This window comes from Gasterosteus aculeatus, chromosome 5, assembly GCF_964276395.1.
Source record: "Gasterosteus aculeatus chromosome 5, fGasAcu3.hap1.1, whole genome shotgun sequence".
Lineage (NCBI taxonomy): Eukaryota > Metazoa > Chordata > Actinopteri > Perciformes > Gasterosteidae > Gasterosteus > Gasterosteus aculeatus.
In genome coordinates this window covers 12,936,525-12,962,987 of record NC_135692.1, presented here as the reverse complement: position 1 = coordinate 12,962,987, position 26,463 = coordinate 12,936,525, and the positions used below count along the sequence as shown (strand labels likewise).

Sequence of the window (26,463 nt, the reverse complement as noted above, 5' to 3'; positions counted from 1 at the left end):
ATTCGTTTCTGCATACTTTATTTTGTCAGCTTAAGAGAAATCAATGAAAAAGAACAAATTTTCTGAATGTTTTTCCCCCAGTAGGCATTCATATTTAGTAAATTAATGACAGTATTTAATGGGAATCTCTTTTATTTTAAATATGTTTGTTTTCATTTATGTTTATCTATCCACAGCTAACTTGTGTGTAGAACGGTAAGAAATCAATTGTTTCACGGCTATATTTAACGCCGTTGTGTGGAAAATAATAAGAAATCTCAATGTGGATGAAGAAAGCATAAAAATGGAAATATCCAATAGAATATTACAGTGGAGGTTGGATATTTATACCCCAAGAACTCACTAATAGAAAATGCTGAGGGGAGAAAAACATTCAATTCAAAACAATAAACAATCAATGCTCAATAATGCACGTACTCTAGTCACTAAATGCAAGGTGACGCGCGTGTCACTTTTGTTCCTTCATATATTTAAGCAGCAGACCACTTTATTTGCTTTACAAATACAGTATCACAATCAACAGGTTGTCATGTAGAATGCATACACATTAGTTTGGAAACCTTTTCCTTAGGAAAAAGAATAAACAGCTTTACCATGCAAGGAGGTAACGGGTATTATCAACTGCAAATTGCACTAAGGGGTGTTGGAAAAAAATATAGTATACACTGGAAATGTTTTAAAGACACACTTCAGTAAATCCAAGATAATGCACAAATGACATGCTTTTGCATAGAAATAGTGAAAATTGCGTGGAAATACCGCACACATTGACATTCTCCAGCAGGGTCTCTTTAACACTTGAAGTAGTTACTTGTCTTTAACTTGTTCTCCCCAAATCAGAGGTCAGTGGGTTTACCCTTAAAACAGTTTAATCTGTGAGGTCCAGACACCACGACTGCTCCGTGCTCTGCGTCTGAACACCGATGCTGGACCTTCGCGACGACACACTTTCACTGTCCCGGCTCTCCGTAGAGCCTCCGTTCCCCAGTAGGCACTCCAGACTGGTGTGTTCCGCGGCAGACGGGTCGCCCAGTAGGAGATGAGGCTGGACAGCGTCCGGCCGCTGCGAGGCTGAATCCGGGTGACCCGGCAACACGGGCGGAGATGCAGACGGAGTGCGGGCCGAGGGGTGCGAGTCCTCGCTTTGGAAGATGGACGCGTCCTGGATCCGATTGTGGGATGCCTGGGCCGACATCAAGACACAAATGTCCTCGCACGATAGGTTAAGGTGGGACGAGTCCAGCAGGCTGTGCGCGGACGTACCCGGGGGAACACCGGACAGAAGGCGGGAGCGTTCATCGCCATCGCCGGGAGGCTGCAGGCACAAAGTGGGCTGGGAGCTAGCACCGAGAAGCCCGTCGCGGGACTCCTCCAAGCCGGCCGGAGGTGCGACGCCTGGGCCGACACCAAGAGGGGACGGGCCCGGCCGGAGCTGTGCGGTCATGTGACACGGGCCTGACCTGGACGCAGAGTGTACGGAGAGGGGCAGACAGGAGTTGGCAGGTGGACTAGAGGGTTGAGGCCCGTGCTGGCGCTCCGTTTGGGTTGCAGCAGTTCCAAAGTTCTGGTTACTGTAGTTCCAGTGGCCGACGGGCTCAGCGCTTTGTGGGCCCTCCTGGCTCCCGGGATCGCTATTGGGGTGGAAGGTCGGCGCTAACTCGAAGGGCATTCCGGTGTTGTGGACTGCAGAGGGGCTGGACAACGTTTGGATGCCATACGGGAACGAAGGCAGGGAGGCTTTGTAGTGTTGCACAGACATGTGCGCCTGAAGTAGATGCATCATGTGGTGCAGGTCCTTGGTGAGGTTGGATACTGCCTGGTTTAATGTGCTCATCTGCGTGGACAGTGCACACGATTTAGTTGTGACATTAACAGATTTGGAACATATTCTACTTGACCGAATACATTATATTATAACAATGAGGAAACATGGTCATTTTACAAATACAGCTTCAAAGTACACAAAAAAAGACATAACACTAAATCCCCGGCAGAGTGATAAATGAGTTTCTATCTTTGAGGTTCAATGTATTCCTGCCCAGAAATCCTACTAAAATAAATGACATCTCGCGCAGAGAAATAGGGAGGAAAGTAGACAGCTGGGCACAATGCAGCTGAACAACAGGCAAAGACGGTCAGAGAAGGGACACAAGCAGATTGAGGTTGTTATCCAACTTTTTGTTTTAGATTGTCGAGTCAGCACTGCGCAATGCAGAAGCCCCCTGCTGGTTAATTAATTTTGACTTCAGAAAGCTCCTACATGGGCCCATCTGGATACTCTTTGCTGCACCGGCTTTTGCGTTATTTACATTAACACGAATGAAGGCGCAGACAGAGATACAAGGCAGGAGCTGGGTCCATTCTGCTCATCTTGCAGGTCGCCACTGAAGAATTTACAAATCAATGAATTGATGATTCAGTGTCTCCACATGTGAAATGTTAATTTAGGTAGTTTGCCTTACCTTTTGGTTGAGTTGGCTGATGATCTGTTTGACCTCCTGTGTCTCATGCAGCATAGTAGCATTAGCATTAGCCTGAGTGGAGTCTAGAGATAAGAGGAGGAAAAAAACTAAAAGTAGTCAACACAGTAGCAGACAAGTCGGAATTTATTTATAATGATTAAAATGAATTAAAATGAAAAAACATTCACCGGAGAATGATAGATTACAGTATGTGTAGGTATTGCATGTACACCGACACACATGCACGCATATCTCTACAGAATTTTATGCAACCTAATGAAAAGAAGGCTTTTATCTAAAGAAAAGTTTGCACAAGTTTTCTAGAAATCGGAAGGATCTAAAAGAAGGAAGTTTGTGAAGACTTGAAACATGACCAGTATGACAGCGGACAGACCACAGCAGGACTCATGTGGATTAATGAGGCAAAGCTAAACATAACACAGGCGATCCTCCGGGAGGCGCTGTCAGATGGGTAAAAAAATAATGAAACCAAATCAGGATCTTACACCACAGCCTTTAAAAAACACCTGCAAGCATAATCACACCTAACATGATTAGGAAACTGTGGTGCGCATAGGTTGCTAATGTGTAATGCTGTGTAATCTCTCTTCCCAAGGCACTCGTTACGCTGAAGTAAATGAGTTGGACTTTGACTGAACTGAAAGTGATCTTCATCGCAGAATGTCAGCCGTCATCAGCACAACGCTCCGGTTCGAGGACCTGCACGCCGCTTTGACCTCTGTCGTCCTTTTAACATGTTCTTCGACTCTTCGGCACACGCGGCTGTCATTCCGTTCCCCTGCGCTCTCATACATCCCCCCCCTCACCACCCCTCCCAGAAGGAGTCAGGGGCGACTCGCACTTGCATCCACCGTTTGAACTCTTGGGTTTGCCTCCAGGCCATCTGGCACCCGGGTGACCCTCGCAGCTGGAGGCGGTTCGACTTACCTTGGGTGCTGCCTCCCGCGCTGGCGTCGGGCCGGCTGTGCTCCACGTTGAAGTGGAACGCGTGTCCGTTGTCTTCGATGCCGTCTACGACCCTGGCAGAGGGACGGGGGGGGGGCGAAGAGAGGGGGGGGTGGGGGGGAGCCGGAGTTAATGTAACAGTAGAGGTTTTTCAATTATCATCGGAGACGAGCGGGCGAGCGGGGAATGTGGCACGAGAGCTGCTGCTGGCAGAGGCCCGCGTGGGCTTGAGGGATTTGGAGAAGAGCCCAGTCTGGAGGGGCGGACACCTGAGCCCTCTGAACCAGCACTTACCCATATCTAGAACTTACTGGATGACTTGAGGGATACATTATGAATACAGATGGTCGGGCCAAGAAGATAAGGTGCTCCGGTAATGAAATGCAGTGACATCTGTTGAAATATGCAATGCAAATACAGGCCATTTACATTAAGTGGATGGCGCCGGCTCCTGTGGCGTGACTTTAGGTGTCTGTTACAACAAACAGCTTACTTCACCAGAGACTTTCTATACTGGAATAACTAGGTTGAATATGTAGATAGAACTTCAGCAACAAAATCCAGTGAGATCCCGCGGCGCAGTGGTGCTGCTAATGAGGCAAACTCCTGTGAAACAGTTTTAATTCAACAAATTTTGGATTCTTGAAAGTGAATCAATTTCAGCCTCTGGAGGAAAAACAAAGTGTTTGAGAATAAGGCAAGAAACTAACATCCGGCTTCTCGTGTCACTCTGAAAGTCACAGAGTGTGTAATGATAACCAATCATAATAAACCTTTTTTCAAGACATTAAATAGAAAATCCCAGTCACACTGTATTGTAATTAAATACGTATTATCTGCTGTATAATCGTTTTTAGACTATAGCTTAAAGTTGTGAACTAAACATTGTGTTATTTAAGGGAGAAACTATAACGAATATAATATAATGAATATTCAATATATCAAATGTACTTCTAGCAGTACCAGAATAGCACTATTACATTAAATTCTAATGCACTCCATTAAGTGTGTGATTCTATATTTTTCTCAATTTTGTTCAACCAGCTGCTCACAAGCAAAAGAATGTGCTTTTATTTAGACTTTCCATTAAAACAGAAATAGCTTTCAGGCTACCTGGGACTCAGATCTGGTGGTCCGAAGCAGGTGACGGTTGGGATGAGCAGCTTCGAAGGCTTCTTCTCGGCCTCCGACCCCCCCTGGGCTAACGTCGAGGCCGCGGCGGCCTTGAGGGGGCCGTGCTCCTTTTTCGACGGCGGCTGAGGGGACGAGCTCTGCCCGTGGACGCCGCGGCTGAGGTTGGGTGAACGGCAGCGCCGCAGGGCGTTGAACTGCCGCAACTCGTCTCCCAGCAGGTTCCCCAGGGAGGTGCGCCGGACGGGGCTGCTGAAGTTGGGCAGCAGGAGGTTGCGACGGGAGCGCGCGGCTGGAGAGAGGTGGAAGGAGTCGTCGGGGTCATCGCCCTTGGTTTCCACGATGGAGGGAAGGCGGGTTTCCTGTAAAACAGCAAATGCAACGTCATTAATAACACTATGCAACATTAATGCACGTTTTTAGTGTGCACGCGGATTGTTGTTGAGTTTTAGAATATGAAAGCAGATGTGGAAAAGCTGGAGTAATAATTACATGAATACTGAAATACTTCAGGAATCACGTTAGAAAATGTGACCAATTTAAAAAGCCCATCACAATACACAAATCATTTTGTGAGTAATTTGTCCCGTAATAAGCTTTATAATTATGAAGCCGGTGATAAAGAGCCATTATTGGGTTATTTAGAATTTAATGAGATACAGCTGATGATATTTTAATCACATCATTCAAATCCTGCTACACATCCATTACGCTCGCGTCATACAAACACTTGGTTTTAATGCAAATGGAACTTTTAATGGCACACATAGCAAGCACTATACATAGTATTTTAATATTTGGAAAATAAGGAGGTGCCATAAGCATAAAAGTACCCATTAAGAGAGCTACTGACCCAGCTAGCGCGCTAACTCCAGGGACTTAACTGCTCTGTCTGCTCCAAATGAGACAGAACCTGCAGGGGAAGTCCTTGCACAAACCCGCTCATAGTAATACAATATTGTATGTCCCAGAAAAACACAGGGAAACACGCCAGTTAAACCTTGGAATCAATATGCTGTGTGATATGATACAAATGCACCTGTGACCATTGAAAAACAGGTTTTCTGAATTTAACACACTTTTGGAAATTGCCTCTGGCAGAAAAAAAGGAATAATAACAGAAAAAGAAGTAAACCGTTTCATTTGAACTCACGTGTGGAAGTCTGGGTGACCTTGAAAACCTGCTGAGGCCCTGCGGCGACAAAAAGGAAGCAAGGATTACAAAAAGGAAAAACATATCAATGTCTTCTTCTTTATATCCTCATTGTCAAAGCTTCAAGCATTTAACCAAACATTTGTAATGACACATTAGGAGAAAAATGTGTCCTGTGGAGTTTCACCCAAAAAACACATCTTCGAGTGCATTTCCTTCCCTATAAAAAATTTGCAACGTTGAATGTTTTGGATCCATTGCTGGCGCATTGCAGCGTGCTGTGGCGCGTTCCCACCTGTTGATCAGTGGAATGTAGTGCGACACATTGGCAGCTCGCAGCGCAAGTAGAGGCCAAAAGCTCCCTCGAGAATGTTGAATTCATTTTGGTGACGTCTCAGCGTTTGCTAAATGGCCGTGGTTAGTTCACATGAGCTGAATCACACAATCAATCCTTTTTTTTTCCTTGCAGAGGGGATTCCAAGGAAAGTTTTGTCTTTCGCATAATCACCATCTGAATGGCAAATTAAACCGTAGTGGTGTGACATCTTCCCTCATGTGTGAAAGAATGTGCTTCTAATAACACGGCTTACTGGGACAAGTTGAGCTACAGTGTGTCACCCCGCTGGCGTAGTGCAAGGGGATGCTCCTCCATGCATGACGCTAATTCACCAAAGAAACACATCTGATTTAACCTTCATTCAAGCACAAGACAGAGTTTGAAAATCGTCTCCATTAGGAGGCGGTTACAGCTGAATTATAAGTCTAGTTGCGAGACTCCATCTCTTCGGACCATTGCGATGCGTGAACGCGGGAACAATTCTCCTCTTAGCAAAGACTGAGCCCGGGGCAACACTTAGCGATTAATTAGCCGGCCAGGATTATTGGTGCCAAATGACATAAATTGAACATTAATAGCTATTAATGGGGCAAGGATACCCTCAAAGTGTCCCACATATACAAATGGGTTTTGCAATTGACTTAATTTAGGGACTTGTTCCTGTCACTCACAAGAGTGTTTGCTCACACAAAGAAAAGACCTACTTACAGAACGGCATCCTGGTGATCCCAGATAATAAAAATGTTTCTAGCTTTTCAAACTTAGTCATGCCTTTATCATCTCTGTGAAACTGTGGTTGTCATACGAGCTCCAAAAGGGGGGGGGAGGGGTTCCATCAGTATGACTCCTGACCGGCCAGCTCGTTCCTCTCACTCCATGACTACTGACCGCCCTCCCTGCGGCGAGCGTGGTCATTAAAGGGGGACACGGGCGGGTTCCCCGGGGGTGTAATGACCTTCCCATTCTGCACAGGAAAGCAGAGCCATGCCTTCACCTTTTCGAAATCCACCTCCCTTAAGATATCAGCCGTGCTCCTTGGTCTTCAATCATTCCATAGCAAATCATTCAAGCTGACCTTATAGCTGCAATAACTGCCTTTTTTCCCCTCCCCTCCTGGGCGAAAAGAAACCACGCTGTGAGCACACTATTGACTCATTGTTACCTCGAGGTTAACTTTGTCCATGTCAGGTGTTCAGGTAGAGGAAGTGTACAAAGTTCTTTCACTTTCACAGTTGCGCACTGCGGCCAAAAACAACACTATGAGAGTTAAGTTTGGAGGACAGTGATTAGAAAGAAATTTATACATAAGATGTCAAAATGATTTCATTGACAGCACATCTGTAAAAGCTATTCAATTATAGTTAAAGTTGACCAAAAAAAAAAGTCATCTGTAAGTTTTACCTAGATTACCTAAGATAAAATAGTCCTTTTGGATACCGTATATTGTAACAGGCATTCCTACAATTTGTTTCATTGCTTCACAGTCAGCATATAATTCTCACGTATCTGTGGAGTGTAATGTGGACCTCCCATCATAGAACAACCCACTGAGATGATGTAGAGGAGACCGTCCTATACGTGTGTGTGTGTGTGTGTGTGTGTTCATGGCAGCTCGTCGCTGGTTCACTCCTTCATCCTGGGGAGCCCTGGCTTTGTGCTTGAGGATAAACTCTGAGCAGATGGCTTGAGACAGAGTTAGAGGGATAATGCGCGTGATCAGCCACACCACAGGGAAGCCTATTGGTTCATAATCAAAGGCTGGAAGAACTTCTATATACGTTCCATGACTTACTATAGTCTATTTTCTGCAATAATCATCTTTTATAGATGGATTTTGTAAGGTGTCATCTGGTAATTATGATGGTTCTTTGTGGGAAGAATAATAATTCTCTTTTTGAAAACCAAATCAATACAGTTTCCCTCAGCCTGAAAAAGGACGAAAAGACTATTTGGGGGAAATGGCCAGCACACATGTCCTGTTCTTCATCTTCCAAACCAAAGGAACTTTAAAAAAAATAGAAATTAATTAGCTAATGAGCGAGAAAACCTTCAAAAAATGAGAAAGGCCTGTGGGAGTGCAAAATGCTTGAAATTGAAAGGATGCAGGGCATTGTCTTTGTCAGTTGAATCATTCACACATCACAGATGTCTTGGCATTCATCTGTTATGATTGTACGGTTGAACAAAATGTCTTGCCGCTTTGGACACTTTGTTTCTTTAGAGCAGATTATATAAAAGGGTTTTAAAACACGTGCTGCGTGTGTGATATCAACAGGTGCATTTTCTCCACTAATGCAGGATGGTCTTAAATAACTGTGAGGCGGGAGGAGGGGGGGTAACAGGCAGCACGGCGGGGGGGGGGTCAGTATCTGTAATGTCACCCGGCTTTTGCTTTGGGGTGGCGACAGGGAAGCGATACGGCGGCCTGACAGTGGCACCCACGCATTGTAATTGGTGTGACAATCAAGCCACCAAACAGCCCTTTGGTCGTGGTGGTGGACCAAGTGTCAAGGAGAGTGACAAAGGCACCTTTGGGGGAGGAGTGGGAGAGGGGGGAAGGGAGGGTGTTGTCTGGTATGTTGCTGCTCTATTCAATGAGAACAATGTGTGTGTGTGTGTGAGAGATGAAATTAGATTTTACATTTCTGTATTCCCTTGGGTTGAAAAGCGTTTTTGAGGGTTATATTTAGGGATTGAATTTTAGAAGACAGGCTTACGATTGTCAACAAGCGAACCCCAATGAAACATTTGATGGGAAGCAGTCGGTGCACATGGAGTACCTCGTCCTGGCTGCCCTCACGCAGGTTGTAGGTCAGGTTGTTGTGGATGTCGGAGGTGAACACACTGGCGTACTCCGGGTAGAGTTCCAGCACCTCTCTCAGGCCGCGCACGTTGATGTACTGGAGGTCACAGTAGGTCAGGGCCTTCACATCAGCATTGGTCTTGATCACCTGGTCGGTTCCAGGCAGGTCGGACCCAATCAGGTCCCCTTTTCCTAAAATGAATTCAATTAATATTTATTGTTCAGTCACCCGAAGCGCGATGCTGGAAAACGGGTCCACGCCTAAGAACACAAACCTAATATTGCCAGCACCATGCTGTCTTTCAGCACCTCCAGGGACCCCGAGCAGACAAAGTAGTTGGCGTGCAGCGCGTCACCCTGACGTATGAGGTACTCCCCGGGGACGCAAAAAGACGTTTTGATGTGCAGGGAGAGCGAGCGCAGGCAGCCACGACTGGCCCCCTTAAAGACCGGCAGCTGGAGGATATCCTTGTTCAGATGCATGGCGATGTCGGCCCGCAGCTCGTCGGGGAAGTCGTGCAGGAGCTGGGGACGTGTGACAGAAGTAATAAGGAGGTGGCGCTCGCTGGTATTTGGGGACTGGACGGTGCTGCCGCTGACGTTGTAATTTGGGGGTGCGCAGGCGCACCGTGGGATGTGAGAGATCATCAACAGTTACAGCTGCGAAAGGGGTGTGAATGTGTCGTGGAGCAGACGCGGGCCACAAATCCCATCTAAACATGACCCCTGGAGGTTTCCCCGAGGGCAGACAGCAGCGTGCACAAACGTATTACATGACAACAACAATGAACGGGACTCCCACCTCGTTGGCATCTATGCCATTGTTGACGGACCACGTGGTCTGGAAGTACTCCAGCATGCGCTGCTTGATCTGCTCCGGCAGGCGGTGGACGCGGATGAAGTCCTTCAGGTCGGTCATGCGCGTGTGATACAGAGAGCGCCGCGAGTACATTCGCTGGATGATGGCCGTCACGTTGCCGAAGACCAGAGCGTGCATCAGCGCTGCACGCGGGGGAAGACAGAAAACGTTTAAAAAAAAAAAAAAGCGCCGCCTTCTAAATCTCCCGGCGAGGGCCAGGGCTCCGTGAGCCGGTGTCGGACGTACCGCCGATGAGCATGGTGCAGATGGAGAAGATCTTCTCGGCGTCGGTGTTGGCGCAGACGTTGCCGAAGCCCACGCTGGTCAGGCTGCTGAGGGTGAAGTAAAGGGCGGCGATGTAGGCGCTGCGCACCGTCGGGCCGCCCGCCGTGCTGTTGGTGTAGGGCGTCTCGAGACGTTTGCCCAGCTCGTGAAGCCACCCTTGAATGAGAAGGCAGAGCGCGGGAAAACCAACGGTCAAAAGTCATGTTTATTGTGTCTGAGCTTCATCCGTCGGCTCTGAAAGAAATGACACGTTGCTCTTATGCTGCAGGAGTGAACTGCGCCGTAGTCCTTTTCAGCAAGAATATGCTCCCATCTGACACATACAGCTTCCTCTTAGGCCTCAATCAGACTCACCGATGTCCCAGGTGTCATTGGTCGCGATCTCCTTACGTCCAATCATGTACCAGATGCAGGCCATCCAGTGCGCCAGCAGGGCGAACACGGACATGAGCAAGGTCAGCACCATGGCGCTGTACTGGGAATAGCGATCCAGCTTCTGAAGCAGACGGAGGAGGCGTAGCAGGCGTACCGTTTTAAGCAGGTGGACAAGGGAGGTCTGAAAAGACAAAAAGGCGGAGGAGGTGGAGCGGGCTCATTTATTATGAATAATCAATTTTCTGCATGTCAGCAGTCCCAGTGAAAGAAAAAAAACACTGAACATGTCGTCATTGTCCCGTCGCACTCACCACTGTGATGTTGAAGGCATACAGCAGGTCAAAGGGCAGCGCAGCCACCAGGTCCACAAAGAACCAGGTGGTGGCGTAATGAATGCAAATGGAGCGCGCCTCATACACCACCTGCCCCGACTGGCTCACGTAGGTGGTGCGAAAGTTTAAGATAATGTCTGCAAAAACAATAGTTGTAGGTAAGATTATTTTAGGTATGGATATAATCATTCAAATAAATTCACACATGTATGTGTGTTTGACTGATGAAACAATGAACACATTATGTACAGTACTGAATGAGGAAAAAGTGAGAGATCACAACCTGGTTTAAATCGCAGGAGGTTCATCGGCTCATGGTTTATACTTTGGACCACGCCATGCAAAGGGTTTGGCACCCACACTTTTGAAAGTACAGAATGGGTAGTGAACTAAACTAATTGATGGTTTGAATGCATCCATTACTGTCAGAATGTGGCATGCAGGCATAACGAGGAGGACTTCTGGCTGATTTTTAAAAGAAAATGTTTAAAACGTATCCGTCTCGCAAGCTGTTGATATTTGCTGAGCTGTTAATCGCTCAATTAAAGCCTCAGTAATGAGAAGCTAAAAGGTCAAATCAAAAACAGTCAACACCTCCGGTCCCAAATACAATATTTGCCAGAGTATGTCTTTCGAATGCCACACTCTTTAAAGGGAGTTTAGTTTTTATAACCTGCAATCTAGGAATTCAATTCAAAATTGCAATTACAATACAAAAAACGTCTCCCTGGAAAAGCTGGTGGGCCCCCTGGTCTTGCCAACACCAGGGCCTCAAGACATGAACTCTAGATAAAACCAATGTTCATCAACACTAAGTGGAGCATTTTAAAGTCCTCCCTTTCGGGGGTTGACCAGTATTCCTGGCAGAGTACTTTCAGGGGAAAAGCGTCTCCTGGCTCTTGTTGCCCTGCTGTCATGTGGAAAAGTGAAGTGGAAAGAACTGGCTCGACGGATTGATTGGAGAACTTCGGCACAACGTCAGCCAGCCACGTCTTCTCACAACCACCTCACCCGTAATGAAGAGCATTTCCACCACGATGTCGCTGACGATGGTGGAGCGCGCCGCCGTGACGGTGTCGTCGTACGGCGTGAAGCTGACGTTGTAGGGCACGGTGACGGCCACGTAGAAGGTGGCCAGCAGAATGAGCCAGTCCCACAGGGCTTTAGAGATGCTGTAGTGGAGCAGAATGAAGCGTGACTTCTGCACTGCTGCCACCTTGTACTCCGGTATTGAAGGCTTCGCAATCATGCTCTGTAAGAGAAGTGTCTTTAGGTTTTTTTTAAGCCTACATTGATAAATACACAAAAACGCACATTGGACAAAGTGCATAAATGAATAAGTTGATGACCAGATGGCTCTAAAATTAAATGGTAATCGGATGGACGTCTGGTGCGCCAAGATTTTGCAGAAACAGTCAATTTAAATGTCAACATCCTCTCCTGTGATCTGACCGATGATGATTCAGTATGGGTGTGCGACTCCAGTGATGCCGATAGGTTAATGCTGCTGGTTATCTATTCACGACAGCCTCCTCATAGACAGGGATAACCGCTTTAAATGGGCAGGCAGTAATAACACTAAATGTGTTATTACGGTCAGTGAATGGGAAACTTATTGCCGCCTAATAATCTCACACATGACTTGACTTCATCAGGTTTTAAGTATCAGGTGGTACGGACCAATGGCCAACGCCTGCCTTTATTTCCAAGAAGTTCTGCCTTTTCATTCCACCCATTTTTTTTTATTGAGAAAATCCAATTGCAGAAAGCGTCAATTGCTTTTGCTGATGAGAAGGAAAGAGAATCCATTCTGCACATAATGAGAGCACGGTTCTCCAAATGCCGCCAGGCACTTGGCCCTTAATAGCCTTAACCAATTAGGGGACAGGACGAGAAGCTATTACCTTCGACCGTGATACACCGACACGGAAAGACGGAAGTGAGAAGGACAATATGGCCACTTCACAAAGTGTGGATTAGTTCAAATGGAGGCTTATAAGGGCTCTGAAGCTGACTTGGATGGAATAGACTGAATATTTGGAAACTAATTGGGAGACAATGGACAACCGTTTACGATAAGAGAAATACTAAAGAACAAGGACACACTCTTTGCGCACGATTGTCAAATTGTTCCCTGCAAAATAGCATCATAATTGTATTACTTTGGAAGCAGGAATGTCCAAATCGTTCAAACAGAAACAACTTTCAGATTGAGAAAGAGCAGACTGACTCGCTGCCATCAACAGCTGCGGCCACTTTAATGACAGTTCAAGCAATGTCAGCAAAGGCCGGACCGTTGTATTTAATTTGCCGTACAGTTTGCATCCCGATGATTAGAAAAGAAAAGCACTTTGAGGACACATGGGACTGCACGCTTCGTAGCCGCAGCTGGTCTTCGCGCTTCATTAACTGACATGCACTCCCCAAACTCACTGTTCCAACTACATCTCCCAGGATGCTTTGGGCTTCCGTGCTGATAAAAATCCTGTCCTTGATGGGGAAGACGATGCACACACGTTCCCCCTCTGGGAAGTGCTTAAAATCACGTCTGAACTACTTGTCAATGTGCCTGAATAATACACTGACCGCATTAAAACAGATAAACAACATTTCCAGAGAAACTCAAGCTGAACATGTTTCTGGGGAGGCAATGCAGCGTGTGGGAGACCATTTGAAACGCAAAGGGAAATTGAGTCAGTTCAGAGTGAAAACTTTCTAAATCAGTTAACGGATTTCCATTTGTATTTATTGACACGGAAAGAGAGCACTCACTTGCCACATCGTGCTCTCTTTCTGTATTTTATGGTCGGGGGTCTGAGGTAAAGATCTGTGCATTTCTCTTTGTCTTTTCCATTAAAAAAAAGACAGCTTTAGCCTTTTTCTTTCTCGCCTGGGAGGCTGAAGGGCTAAATGGAGATCTAGTTAGAGACGGCTGGCTGTGGTGTGGAGGCAGAGGAAGACATTGTTAGCTAACTGCCAGAGAGACAGACAGACGGGAGGACAGAGCTGGTGGAAGACGGAGGAGGAGACAGACAGAAGAGAATAAAAACAGACTGGGAAGAGCATAGTCACAGTCAGAGTGGGAGGATGGCAACTGTGGAAAGAGTAGTTTGCCCCATTATTTAACTTGATGTAGTGAAACCACAATGAAAAAATACTCTATTACACGTTTATATATAAGTATTATAAGTATGGGTCCTAAATTCAACATCTCAGTTGTGTAAGCAGCAAAAAAAAATACACAATCATCAAAAGTATTCACAATGCAGAATTATGGCCCCTGTCAGGGTTATTATCACTAGTGCATTATTGTTTAAAAGGAAGAGTAATGTTGTAGCAGGTGGATGAGGAAATGATTTGGTCATTTAATTATTGCAGTTTATAGACTCATAAGGGTTTTTATTTAAACAATTAAGGACTGTATCTCCCTCAGGGTTGTAATGTACGCCCTGGAGTCAAACATGCAAAGGCTACTTTAATACTGCACTAATTTGAAAAATGTGTTCTTAGTTGTTAGTTAGGGTGGATGTAGGGTCCCAATATTTGATCAGTACAAGTAAAAAAACAGAGAAAGCGTGGAAGATCATTTAAAAGCAGAGGAGAAAAGGAGTACCAGATAAACGAGGAAAAGCTGGAGAATACAGACAGATGAAGCCGAGGGAAGATGAGGTCAGTGACAGATGGAGAGAGTGAAACCGTATAATAGCTGCTGACTAGAGAAACGTCTAAAGCTAAAAACAGGGGGGGACTGAGGGCACTGAGGATGGATGAGGCCGAGAGATAACGATACAGAAACAGACTTAAAGTCCAACAACTTTATGAGTGCTGCATGACTTTGCAGAGGAAAACAGCCTAAATCACAAATAGCTCCTGCACTCTGTGTCCCTGTTCTTCCGTCTGATTATTCAACTGTTATCTGCAGAAATTTCACGCACATTTGATATTGTGTCAAATGAGCAGGTACATCTATGAAATGTGCCTTCTAAGAAGTGCACAAAGAAATATTCCAATGAAATAGTGTCTACATGTGCCTACACATGATAGTTCTATGTGCAACCATATAAACTGTAAAATGATAATTTGCCCAGCGAGGACTCACCAGTTCATCAACTGTCAGCACTAGACATTTAAATATCTCCAGTAAATATGGTTCATCTTCTACTATCAATTTGCCTATAATTAGGAAAAAAAGGCCTTCATTCATTCAGATTCATATTGTTGCAGGTTTAACGTTAGATGTTACACAGAAGGACAGAAGCAAAGGTCAAAATGTGTCATGTAAGGGGCATACCATTACCATTTAAAGACTTGTGTTTTAGAGCCATTTTTCCTTTTTACTTGAATCACACACGTCTCACAAGCTTTCACCTTTTTTTTTATCTTTAACATTTAAATTTAGCCCAGAAACGTTCTGAATTGCTTTTAGCCCCCTGGGAGGAAAGGCCACATTGTGAGGGACAGGTTTGAGTACAGACCCAGTTGGTAACTGAGCCTCTGCAAAGAGGAAGTGGGATTATCTTAAAATGGTGCTGCGCTCTAAAACCCGCTCTTGTTTGCCACGTGAGAGCAAAACAAGAGCTCGTTCTCATGAATAACATTTGCCTGGAGTGTATTGCGACTTTATTATTCAAAGCCCACGGAGGCCTTTGTTCTGTACGAGTGGCAACGGAGCGGACCGAAGCTCGCGTCTTTCTCACCGCAGCGACCTTTTAATGTCCTCGAAACACACTCAGACACTCAAAAAGAAAAAGCAATAACACACGGCTGAAATGGGTCGAGACCCGTGAGCCTTCAAGTTGTACTTATATATGATAATGTGTAGACGCATTAAACAAAGCAGTCTCATCTGAAACAACCGTACGGGTAAAAAAGTAACGATGATGACGCCGCATAAAGCTCCGCCTTTGACCTCCACGTTAGTGACAAGCGTATTGTTCCTCCCAGCAAATATGTGCAACAGAGCAAGTTCAGCCACACTGGGTCAAAACTCTCCTGTTGTCCTCCTACAAACTCATCTTTTAGATGTTAAAATTGTCGGAGGCGACCGGGAAGTGTGTGAGCATGGTCGGGAGTACTCACGCCCCCCAGGTTGACTTCTCTCTTGCCTCCCCTGGAGAACTGGCTGGTCAGCTGGTACAACATGGTGCGTCCCCGCCTCCTGGCCTCCACGAAGTGGGGGCTGCTCTTCCTCCTGCGCCTCTTGTCCTCCGGACCTGCGGCACGGATCGGCACACGTCAAACGGATCACGAAGGCAGACGGAGAACGTCCGGGGTGGACAGTGCAGATTTCACGTGGAAAACTGCTTGATATTTTCAACCGGGTTCCACTTGAGGACACACCACCGGCCAAATCCCCCCCCCCCCCCCCTGCATTGGACAGACATTGTCCCAGGCAATGCCAGCTGAAACAAAAACTGCAGGGCAGCACGTGTCAGTGGCGAACGCCGCAGGCGGGGGAGGATGACCCGCTCGTAAATCATGCTCAGTGTAAGCAAATAAAGGCCGAGTGACGAAAGCACGGGTCTCGTAACTTACCCTCCTTCTTGCTGTTGTGGTGGCCCCGTCCATAGGTGTCAGTGATGTCCTTGAAGGAGAACAGGAAGAGAACCATTTCGCCCTTCTCGTTCTTTATGGGCACGATGTCGAGGAAACACCAGAAGGCCACGCCTGAAACGAGAATGCGAAACCTTCATTTTCGTGAGTGAAAAGTACGATTCTCAACAGACGCGTGCGTGTTTGAACGTGATGCGTCTCGTTGACGACTTTGGGTCCCGTGTCTTGTCGGCTATCAACGTGTCTGAGCCGGTGACACTGGTCGAGTGTGGCACAGCCTTTCTAAAAATATACCTCCAATTAGACGGGGACCATGTTCGGAGGATTGTGCACAAAGGGAAAGTCAGAGGGTCGGTTTTAACAAGTCGGCAGGGAAGGCGCATCGTAGATCTGTACGACCTGAATGCTCATTAGCAACTCGGCAGAAACTGTCCACTGCTGAATGGATGTTTCCCTTCTATCATCACATCCCTGGTGTGTGTGTGTGTGTTATAGATAAGGATGGAGGAAGAAAACAGTGTCGATGCTGGTGTGTTAGCTCAATACTGTGAGTGTAAATCAACATGGAGAAGCTGGTTATGTGTTTTGTGCTTGTGAGCAACAGGCGCCAGCGGTGTATTTAGGGCCTACTATGAGTACTGTTCTTTCTTTGTGGTGCTTTTACTTTACTTTACTAATTTTACTTTGCATAGTTATTTGACAAGCCGTCAGCCAGCTACAAGTCACTTAACCAATTAAGGTTTTTCTAATTCAAACCGTAATAAATACCCAACGGTATGTAAAAATGTAGCTGAAATAAATTGGCTGATAAATCAGATTGTTGATGGACAGAAAATCATAAGGAGCCGTGTAAAACAGTAACAACAACAAAAACAAGACGGTTCTTCCTTTCAAGTCGTTGAACAAGAATATTATGTAACATTTATGTAACTTAATTCCAAAGTATTCTTTTAATTTTTGATTATTTACAATTAATTTAATTATTTAAAACATTTGAATTATTATTTTCAATCATTTTGGATAAAAACAAGCAGTATGAAAATATCAGTGTGGGCATTTTCTCTCTTTTTCAATTATATAATATATAATAGTATTGAAAGCAGTCATTATAATGCATTGACTTCTAATACTTAAAATAAAATTGACTGAGTATACTTAAATCCATATTATGTCCAGTGTAGGATTTATTGTTGTAAAAGTGCATTTTCCCCATTGTAGTGCACTTTGGATCAATAGACTTCAATTTCATCATGAAAATACTGCCAATACTGAATGAATGAATACATCTTTAAAGTTGAATTTTCACGATCTCTCTCTTTTTGGTTCTATCATTCTTGTGTTTAAAACAGCATCACATTATTACTTCCTCACTGTGCTTTGAAAATCGAGAAGCGGACGAGAAAAGGCCCTTTTCACCTGTGGAATTTATTTGATAATCCGTCAGCGTGATTAACGGTTCAAACACTTTGAGGCTGCAGGTTCGGGAACATAATCCTGTGTGCCGATCGGAGAGGCTTAAACAGTGTTGTATGTTCTCTTTCATGCATGACATCGTGTGTCGAGCACAAGACTGTCAAAAGGATTATAGCTTGAAATCTTGAAGAGGATTGAGACTAACAAGTGCACACACGTAGATGGTATAACCGGTACTTGTCCCTTATTTTCCACATTATAAACTCAAGAATAAATGGCTTTGGGAATATGCATTCAAGACTAGCTTTAGGCTTTTTCTCCCATCACACACGTTCTTTCTCGAAGCACCATTTGCACGAAGACTGAACACTTTCTGCACAGTCTGTGCAGAGAGAATGTACTGCACAGCTGACCTGCGATATTCAAAATTTAGGCTCTCTCCCATCTGATCGTCCTCCACCGCGCGCACCCACCGTTCTTCTTGTAGAAGTGGACCTCGGCCTGGTACTCCTCCCGGCCCTCAAGGGCCTTCTCCATCTGGTGGGCCACGTGCTCGCTGGTGTCGGCGCCGTACAGGAAGCGGCAGCTGCAGTTCTTCTGCATGACCTCGGTCCTGGTGAAGCCGGTGAGTTCGCAGAAGGCGTCGGAGCAGTAGACGATGGGGTAGCCGCGGTGGCCCTGGGCGTTACCCAACAGGAAATTACTGTCTGCGGGAAGGACACGGAAAGGTTTTCAGAAGGAACAAAGCATCATGGAGGTAGAAAGAAAAATGGAGATGAGAGGAAGTTCAATGCCAACATGAGACGCCTGCTCTCTTTTTTTACCTTGAGGTTTGTTGCCATTTTGATCATTGGACTAAAGTCAAAGTCTGTTTAGCTCTTGAACGTATTTGAAAGCTTCGCAGGTTAACTTCAACACTAGTTTAGAGGTTCAAAGTAGACATGAATCAGACTTTGGTGTGGACTCAATCTCGGGCAGAATTAATTTCCCGGAGGGGTCAACGTGTGGACGTTTGAAGGAAATATGGGCTGCAAGATACCAAAACAGCTGACTGGAGTTTAACAAAAGCACAAAGGTTAGTGATGTTCTAAATGACCCGCAGCGTCAAATTAAAAAACAAGATTGTATCGCATACGTAGGGAAATGAATCCATGAATAAATCTATTTTTTTAATTCATCAATTCTGAAATATAAACAGACCCAGAAAACACATATAAGGACATTTCAATCCTTCCCATATATTATTCTGGTCAAATAGGCTTGTGTTCTTTTTCTCATTTATCTATTCACCTTTCATAGTAACACAGGAGTCACACGACCCCCTTTCGCCCCGACTGGTATGAAGGGATTATGAGTGTACCGTTAAATTGATTGCCACAGATCCACACGTCTGAATGTCAAATGAATAAAACACGCGTACAGTGTGCAGGCTTTTACATCGCGTGGATCACATGATGTGGATATTAGCGCTCCGCTTCAGCTGTTCATTCAGCACCGAAGCACATTCGCCTTTGGCTCTTGGTTGTTTCTCGTCTTGCTTTCAGCACCACGGACAGTTCTCCAGCAGCACCAGCAGAAGTATATTTGTCCTGCTCACACACAGGAATATTAATCCTGGTGAAGAGTAGAGTTTAACGTAAGACTGGATACCAAAGCCACCGGTGGAAGGTGGAAAAGATAAACAGACTAACATCTGTTTATTACCAACCGACTATTACAACTGACTTTTTAATACATATCATCACAAGTAGCAACATTTGTAAATGTGGATGCAATATATCTTTAAAAAATCTTTCTACTTCCCAGCAGCTACTATGTACTGCAGAAATACCTCATGCAGTACAGAGACTGCATATGTGTGCATATGTTTTTCCTAATTATTCACAAAAATCAGCATTGAGGCATAAAAACTTCACCACAGAGTAGCGGACTTATTCTCTGCTGAAAAACATAAGACTCCAGATTTTCTGACTTGCCGAGCAGAGAAGGCGCACACACACGGTGCGAATTCACCTGATTCCGCGGCGAGCGAGCCTAAGAAGGAGCTGCATTAAGCAGCTGCAGCGGCACTTTCCACAATCCGGCGCTTTAATTGGCCGGGCTGAGCAGAAAGCGGTCCATAGGGGACGTCTTTTCTGAGCGGTGACAACCTTTCCAGGATGTGCAGTGAGCAGCAGCTAAACTGTCACAGTGGAATTATAGAAAGAGACAGGCATTAGTCTGATCTATCAACAAACAGTGGAGGCTTAATGCCAACGCTATGCTTTGCTACATCTGCTGTTCCCCAGACTTTGAAATGGAGAAACTGGAACATTTCTGCTGCATACCTTTTGTGCATATAATATTGTGTATATATTATCACATTATTGTGTCATGACGTAAGACCGCAAAGTGACAGGGCTTTTTTTTTTAATACCTATCAAATTCGTTGCACATGAACATACTCTTTTGGGACACAGTCTCTGCCTTTTCAGATCTAAAAAAAAAAAAAAAAAAAGAAAAAAAAAAAAGAACATCGCCTTGGAGACTATTGCTGGAAACTGTTGCTGAACACGTGTTAGGTTACACTTGTGAAATGTTCAATACATTTCTAAAACCCAAACTCGGCGAGCCAGGAAGTATTGGAGAGCAACAACATTCATCTCGGGTTTACGTAATGTTTACCTAAGAATAGGTGCACCTCTGCCGAGCATCCCAAAGCAGTCCTTCGTTGGTCCGTCGTAAGTAGGTCAAGGGCAGGTGGAGTCGTAAATCACTTTGTAAGGATGTGTTAAAACCAACACAATTGGGAAATGTTATGCTACATATCTATAGGAGGAATACAATATGCTGCTTCACACTGTGGATTTGATCAGTGATAAAAGTTGGGGTGGGGTAAGGTTTTTGTTTGGATGAAATACATCTAGAGCATTGGTTTCACATTTATTTTCTCTTGTGTTTGCGTGGGACTGAAAAAGCTGCAACTGGCAACTTGTCATCTACATCTTGTTTAATGATCTGTAGAAAAAAAACACCTGTTTCAAAGGGAAAAAACAGGTGCTGTCGACAAGAATGTTTCCAATAAGTAGAACCTTAAGTACCTCCGATCACAGTTATTGCAGACTCTTTGCAGACATACACACGCCGAATCTAGTTCAGGTTCCTTGTCCAGTTTTTAATATATTTTCAGAAATGTGCTGCATGCGGTACCTTTAGTCCCTTTTACATCCCCTATTATATTTCTTTACGGATTGAGTCTCAGATTTTAAATTGATGAATCGGCTGTTCCTGAATGATTCATTTTATATGGATCTCAAAAAAAAGATTCCACTTCAGCTTCAACAAAAGCATACTTATTTCTTCTCTGGCGATTTTGTAAGCAAGCAGTCCGCTGCCCACACGGACCCTCTTGATAAACCGCTTGTGTGTGTGTGTGTGTGTGTGAGAGATTGTGACACAGCCTCAATTCTGAGGCTGTAATCCCCTCAGGGATATTGCTTTGAGTGGCTGCTGCACTGCACAAGCTTCCTTAATTACACATCTGTGCTGACTTGCTACAACTGTAATCTGACGGGATGCCGCTGCATTGCTACTACTGAGAGCAAGCAGCCTGCATCGCGTCCATGGGCGCGAGTTCCTCCGCCAGGCAGATGAAGCCCATGAGCCTCGGCCACTGACTCGACAGCTAATTACCACCGAGAAGCACTTCATTACTCACTGGGCAGATGGGTTGGAGTGCGAGGAGGCTCGCAGGCAATGGATTGGGGAAATCATTCGGTGCATATTTTGAAATCAGCAATTTCGGACAACATCATGATCAGGACCAAATAATGCTTGTTTTTTTCGACGACGAAAGGGTCTTTGCTATTGTGGTCTGAATCGCACAAAAAAAAACACACGGACTGCATTCATGGCGTGACTGTATTCTGAGAATGGTGCAAAGGGCTCTACAAAGCCACACACCCACTCACACCTACATTCACACACCGGTTGAGGCGGTGCTCCCACGGAAGGTGCAGACCTGCGCATCAGGAGCAAATTTAGATTTTCGTGTCTTACTCAAGAAGATATATTCAGGAGGAGCCAGGTAAAAAAAAGAAAAAGAAAACAAGCAACCCAGCGGTTACTGAATGATCTTGACTGTATCAATTAAACACTTTGACAACGCCAAGTCAACACATAAATTACACGTAGCAACTGTAAAACCAAATGAAAAGAAGCCACAGAAGTAATTCAGCTGTCCTCTCGTTACTGTCTGCAGTGTTCTGGCTGCTCATGAAGATCCATCCATCAGCTGGCTGACAATGAGCTCCATAAGGCTCCATCTGACAGTCCTAGCTCACTCCTCGTTTCCCCTTTGGTTCCTCGCTCGCCTTTTAACAGAAAAGCGTTAGGGGGGGGGGGGATAAACCCAGTTCTTATCTCTTAGCCCCTGTGGTTACAAGCGCTGTGGTCAATGTGAAAGCTCCAGCGGGGAGGTTGTGTAAAAGGAGCCGGCGGAGACGGCGATGGCCGTAAAAGAGACGGGCCCTTATGCTGTAACACTGAAACCAACTGCACAGCTCAGCAGCAGCGACGCACACGGAAAACTGCAATGTCAAAGTTTTCCGCCCTGTTAGACGACAAAGACTTTTGAAGTCGGTGGTGGTGCTCCGTGACGCGACCCCCCCCAACCACAGAACATCCGAGGATTACCCCACGGGGTTATTATTGAAGCACAAACATACGGACACATCGTACAGAGTCAGCGTGCAGTACAATAACTCAGGCCGGGCTCTCACACACACACGCACACACACACAGACACACTGATCCCTGGGGAACAGGAAGGCTGACATTGCCATGAGCAGAGGCCTGCGTTGTGCTCGGGTTACTGATTTAACCTAATCTGACATTCGGCTTACAGGAAGCGGCCTATAGGAGTCTATATGATGCACATTTTCTTAGTCCAGGATCGGTTCAATTAAAATCAATGTGAAATAGCTTTCAGTTCCTTAAAGGTTATTCCTAAAGGTTGAGCACAGTACAATTAACATTTGTGAGTTTGGACAAGTTTCCCTCAGGGCCACAAACTTGAGAAACTACACTGAAAGGAAACGTGGCGTGTGAGCGGCACAATAGAGACGGGCTGGGAGGGTTTTTAAACTTAAAGTGCTGTATTATGTGTTCCAGAGATTCGTTATGCTTTGCATAAACGGCCGTCTTGTTTTGTATTAGGTAAATAATTAGGACATGTAAAATAGATAAATGGATAATGATGGTTTACATGAATAATCCAGTCAAAAATGAATCGTACAGTAAAGAGGCGACTAGGGAAGGTTAATGTTGGGAGGGACACATTAGATAAACTGTGTGCCTGCTCAGTCAGCACTGTGCTTTCTTTTGATTCTCAACCAATGGAAAATGATGAGATGCATCAGGTTTGTTAGGAATTATCTGTTAAAGTTCTGAATTGTCGGTACATTTTCCTTTAATGCGTTAAAGACCACACGACAAATGTAACTGCGTTGTTGTAAATTGTATTCTGAATGGGGCTCGGCTTCCAGAGTAGTTGTGATGTCACAAATCCACTTGATCCCTCGAGGAGAAACTTCTACACCCTAAACAGATGAACGTGAAAACGGTCTCCGAGTGTCGAGTAAATCATTCAAGCGAAGCGACAAGAAGAGCAATTTATCTTGAGTGAAGGAAACTTTAACAAACACTATCTCGTTACTATAAAACGGGTTTTAGGATCGTATCTAGAGCCAGATTGTTTTCCATCCAACGTGGAAAACCACCTTGAACTAAAGCAGGTTGAGGGCAGAGACGCTGAAATGAGATCACAGCTGCACGACCCACAATGCCACTTGTTTTTAAGCAGCTTCTTTCCAAAACAAGAGACCAGCTGCGTTCTAAAAGTCCTTGATTGGAAAGCGAGTTCAAGTGTTTTCTCTTTAGCGGACCATCATCTTCTGGAAGACCAAAGTGTTCAAGCATCATCAACGTCAAGTGGCGGGACCTTGTCGCCGCGGCAACAGGAAGCAAGCTATTCTGGTCGGTGGGCACGCTGCCACTCTTCCCGGAGCCAGAGCCCCCGTGATCGGCTTGGAGATTGGCCGGGAGGTGACAAAATCTGGCGTATAGTTGCAAGGAGGCGTGTCCTATCGCCGCCAAAATCTTTTTATCTCGGCCGTTATTTGGTTAATTATCAGAAGTCCGACAGGAGAAAAGGATAAACACCTGAGTTTTGAAATTACTTGTAGGTGCGTAAGTTTGCCGTCATTCTTGATCTGTTGATATCGAGGGTTGAAATACCACAAAGCGTGCGAGAGAAAGAATCCTGAGTCACCGCTAAGACACCGAGATAAGGAATAAACATAACAACAGAAGAGAAAACGACGGTTTTTCAGGTTTTTGTTGATGTTCAGAGACGGGGTTCGACCACAGAGCAGCAGTGGGCAGTCAGGGAGCCCACGTTTAGCTGACGGACCCTTCAGAAGGGTTAGATTCAACATGTTGGCCCCCGACCCTCCAGCTCCACGTCACCTCTCGGTTAGCTTCCATACTGGCTCTATATTTCACGAACCCTCTTCTCTTTGTGATTAAGTATTTTATTTTGAAGAGCAGCCTGTTCTTCCTGATTGGCAACATGTGTTTTAAGCTCCTGAGAGATCATTTAACACCTCATTAGAATGCCTCACCCACAAGTCAAAGCTTTAATTGCACAGCCTACATGTCAATTACACTGTAATGCCTCTCATTTCACTGTGTTTACCCCCCCCCCCCCCCCCCCCACCCGTCCCCCCGAGTGGTGTCGAGACCCCATGACTGCGAGCCGGTAGTTTGTTCATGCAGCTACAGGGAGCAGAGAGCGGGCAGGCCGAATCGACATGGCGAACAAAAACACAGCCGGTCCCCGTGGTATTTGTTTACAACGAGCCGCAACCTCCCCCGAGGCGGCGCCATGTACAAAACAAGAGACACACAGTCGAGCAGAAGAGGAGTTTCGGAGCCATCTGTGCGAAAACAAACGTGAAGCGACGACATAATTTTCTGAAACTGGAATTTTCTGTATCTGCCAACATGTGGGGCTTCAGTCAGGTGGCGTTCGGTGCTGAGACACAGAGCACCACAGACCTTCTAGGGAACAAGTGTATCTCACTTTCTTTTCTAGCAGAGAAAACACAAAGTAGAGTCTTTTTGCTGTGTCGAAAGCCTTCCCGCATAAAGACCTTGAATGCTTTTGTTATTACTTGTTTTTCCTTGGTTGAATTGTGCATGGTGACAGGAGATGAGCAGAGACAACACACTCCCAACACACAAACCACTAAGCCAACCTGGACGCCCCGAAAACGTCCCTCACACGAAACGGCAGTAGGTCGCGTGCAAAACCCGGCAAGTAAGCAAAACGACACCGCCTCTAGAAGTTTTTTGGTTGCACTTACGGGTGCCGTCGAAGCGCGTGGCGATGGTGTCCAGGAAGGTGTTCTGTGGGGCCAGGAGGCCCTTCATCACGGGCATCTTGGCCCAGATGCGGGACGGCCAACAGCTGGCTGGCGGTCACACCATCCCGGGGGCGCGGCAGGTGGCTTCCAGGGGCTGTGGGCCGGTGCAGGGGAGACTTTGAGGGTGGCAGTCCAGTGCCGCCCGGGGACACACATCTACCGGGGGAGGGGGGAGAAAAAACAACAACAAAAAAAAGACAAAAAGTGCGGGTCGGGGAGGACTTGAGCCGCTCAATCCCACGACGCAGATGTTCAGGTGCGGCTGCCTTAGGTGAGTGGAAACGAAGTAGAGCGATGAGAGGTCGGTGCTCAGTCAACAAGGAGAGATCAAGTCCAGGTGACGCTGAGATCCAAAGGGCTTCACGTCAGTCAGCCCAGCTGTTGCTCGTCTGCACGTTTCAGCCAGTGGGCTCATCAGAGCAGCAACGTGGAGCGAGTCCACGGCTTCTTCCATCTATAGGAGGACCCGGAATATGCGAGACAAGAACTGACGGCGCACGCGTCTAAAACTTGCTTCCCTTAAGCTCGGAGCTCTACCAAGATGCCGCGCCAGAGTAGTTGCATCTTCTTGAGCTTTCTCCCTCTCTCTCTTTCTCTCTCGCTCGCTCCCATCCACTCCTGTGATGCCCCAGCCAATGAGATCCTGGCATCCTCTGTGGGGACCAGTTTTCATCAGTGGCAGGGGTATAGAGCGAGGGAGGGAGGGAGGGAGGGAGGGAGAAGGAGCGGAGGTTAGGAACAGAGGTAGAGAGGATGCTTTTTGGAGCCGCTGACAGCACCATTACACCCCATAGTGCTACTATTGGCACATGGCTTTTGTGGGCATGTCTGGAAATCAAGGAAAGATGGATTACCTGCATGTCGCTCCATGCAGGCTATTGTACTCACTTTGGACTTTGTGCCATTGTGCTCGTCTGTCATGTCCGACTCAGGGGGACATTCAAGGTGTGTGTGCGTAGGGAAATGAAATATAGCCCTAAAAAAAAAAAAAAAAACATTCCTAGAGTATTCTTTTTGTTTTTTTCACTGTCGCCCTGCCAGCCCCTTCGGTGTCCTCATGAGAGAATTAAGACTCGGGGATAAAAGCCGCTAAGAGCGGATTAAAACGATAAGCCCGGAGATGTTTTTCATGAGGACTTGGTGCTAAACGCACCAAAGTCGCCTCCAACTCTTAAATTGTGGCGCAACGTAAGTGATGTAAAGAATTGTTTATCGTATTAGTGTCATCTCAACATTGGACAGCAGTCAGGAGGAAGATTATGCTCGTTTTCATTCGATTCATTCCTCAAATACAATGTCATTAATTATAATCTAAAATTCTAAAAGCT

General features: G+C 45.8%; 1 protein-coding gene across 1 annotated transcript; it reads right to left on the bottom strand.

Annotated features, from left to right (window-relative positions):
* Position 1: 1 nt before the first annotated feature.
* kcnh4b (potassium voltage-gated channel, subfamily H (eag-related), member 4b) lies at positions 2-25,757 on the bottom strand. Its single transcript, XM_040176765.2, has 16 exons — positions 25,076-25,757; positions 18,143-18,376; positions 16,239-16,370; positions 15,783-15,916; positions 11,715-11,955; positions 10,683-10,840; positions 10,351-10,552; positions 9,958-10,152; positions 9,655-9,854; positions 9,128-9,377; positions 8,830-9,044; positions 5,713-5,751; positions 4,542-4,921; positions 3,411-3,502; positions 2,463-2,545; positions 2-1,834 (listed from the first exon to the last, which is right to left on the bottom strand). Exons 1-16 carry the CDS (start codon positions 25,149-25,151, stop codon positions 869-871), a joined length of 3,597 nt encoding a protein of 1,198 aa, XP_040032699.2. The 5' UTR covers positions 25,152-25,757; the 3' UTR covers positions 2-868.
* Positions 25,758-26,463: the final 706 nt, after the last annotated feature.

What these genes read in the sequence shown, in the direction of transcription:
- kcnh4b (XM_040176765.2), bottom strand. Translation starts at nt 25,151, where the DNA reads ATGCCCGTGATGAAGGGCCTCCTGGCCCCACAGAACACCTTCCTGGAC. An exon ending in ATGGCATAGATGCCAACGAG is followed by an intron (nt 9,378 to 9,654) that starts GTGGGAGTCCCG and finishes ACACGTCCCCAG; the next exon opens with CTCCTGCACGACTTCCCCGA. An exon ending in CCACCAGATCTGAGTCCCAG is followed by an intron (nt 3,503 to 4,541) that starts GTAGCCTGAAAG and finishes TCCCTCTGCCAG; the next exon opens with GGTCGTAGACGGCATCGAAG.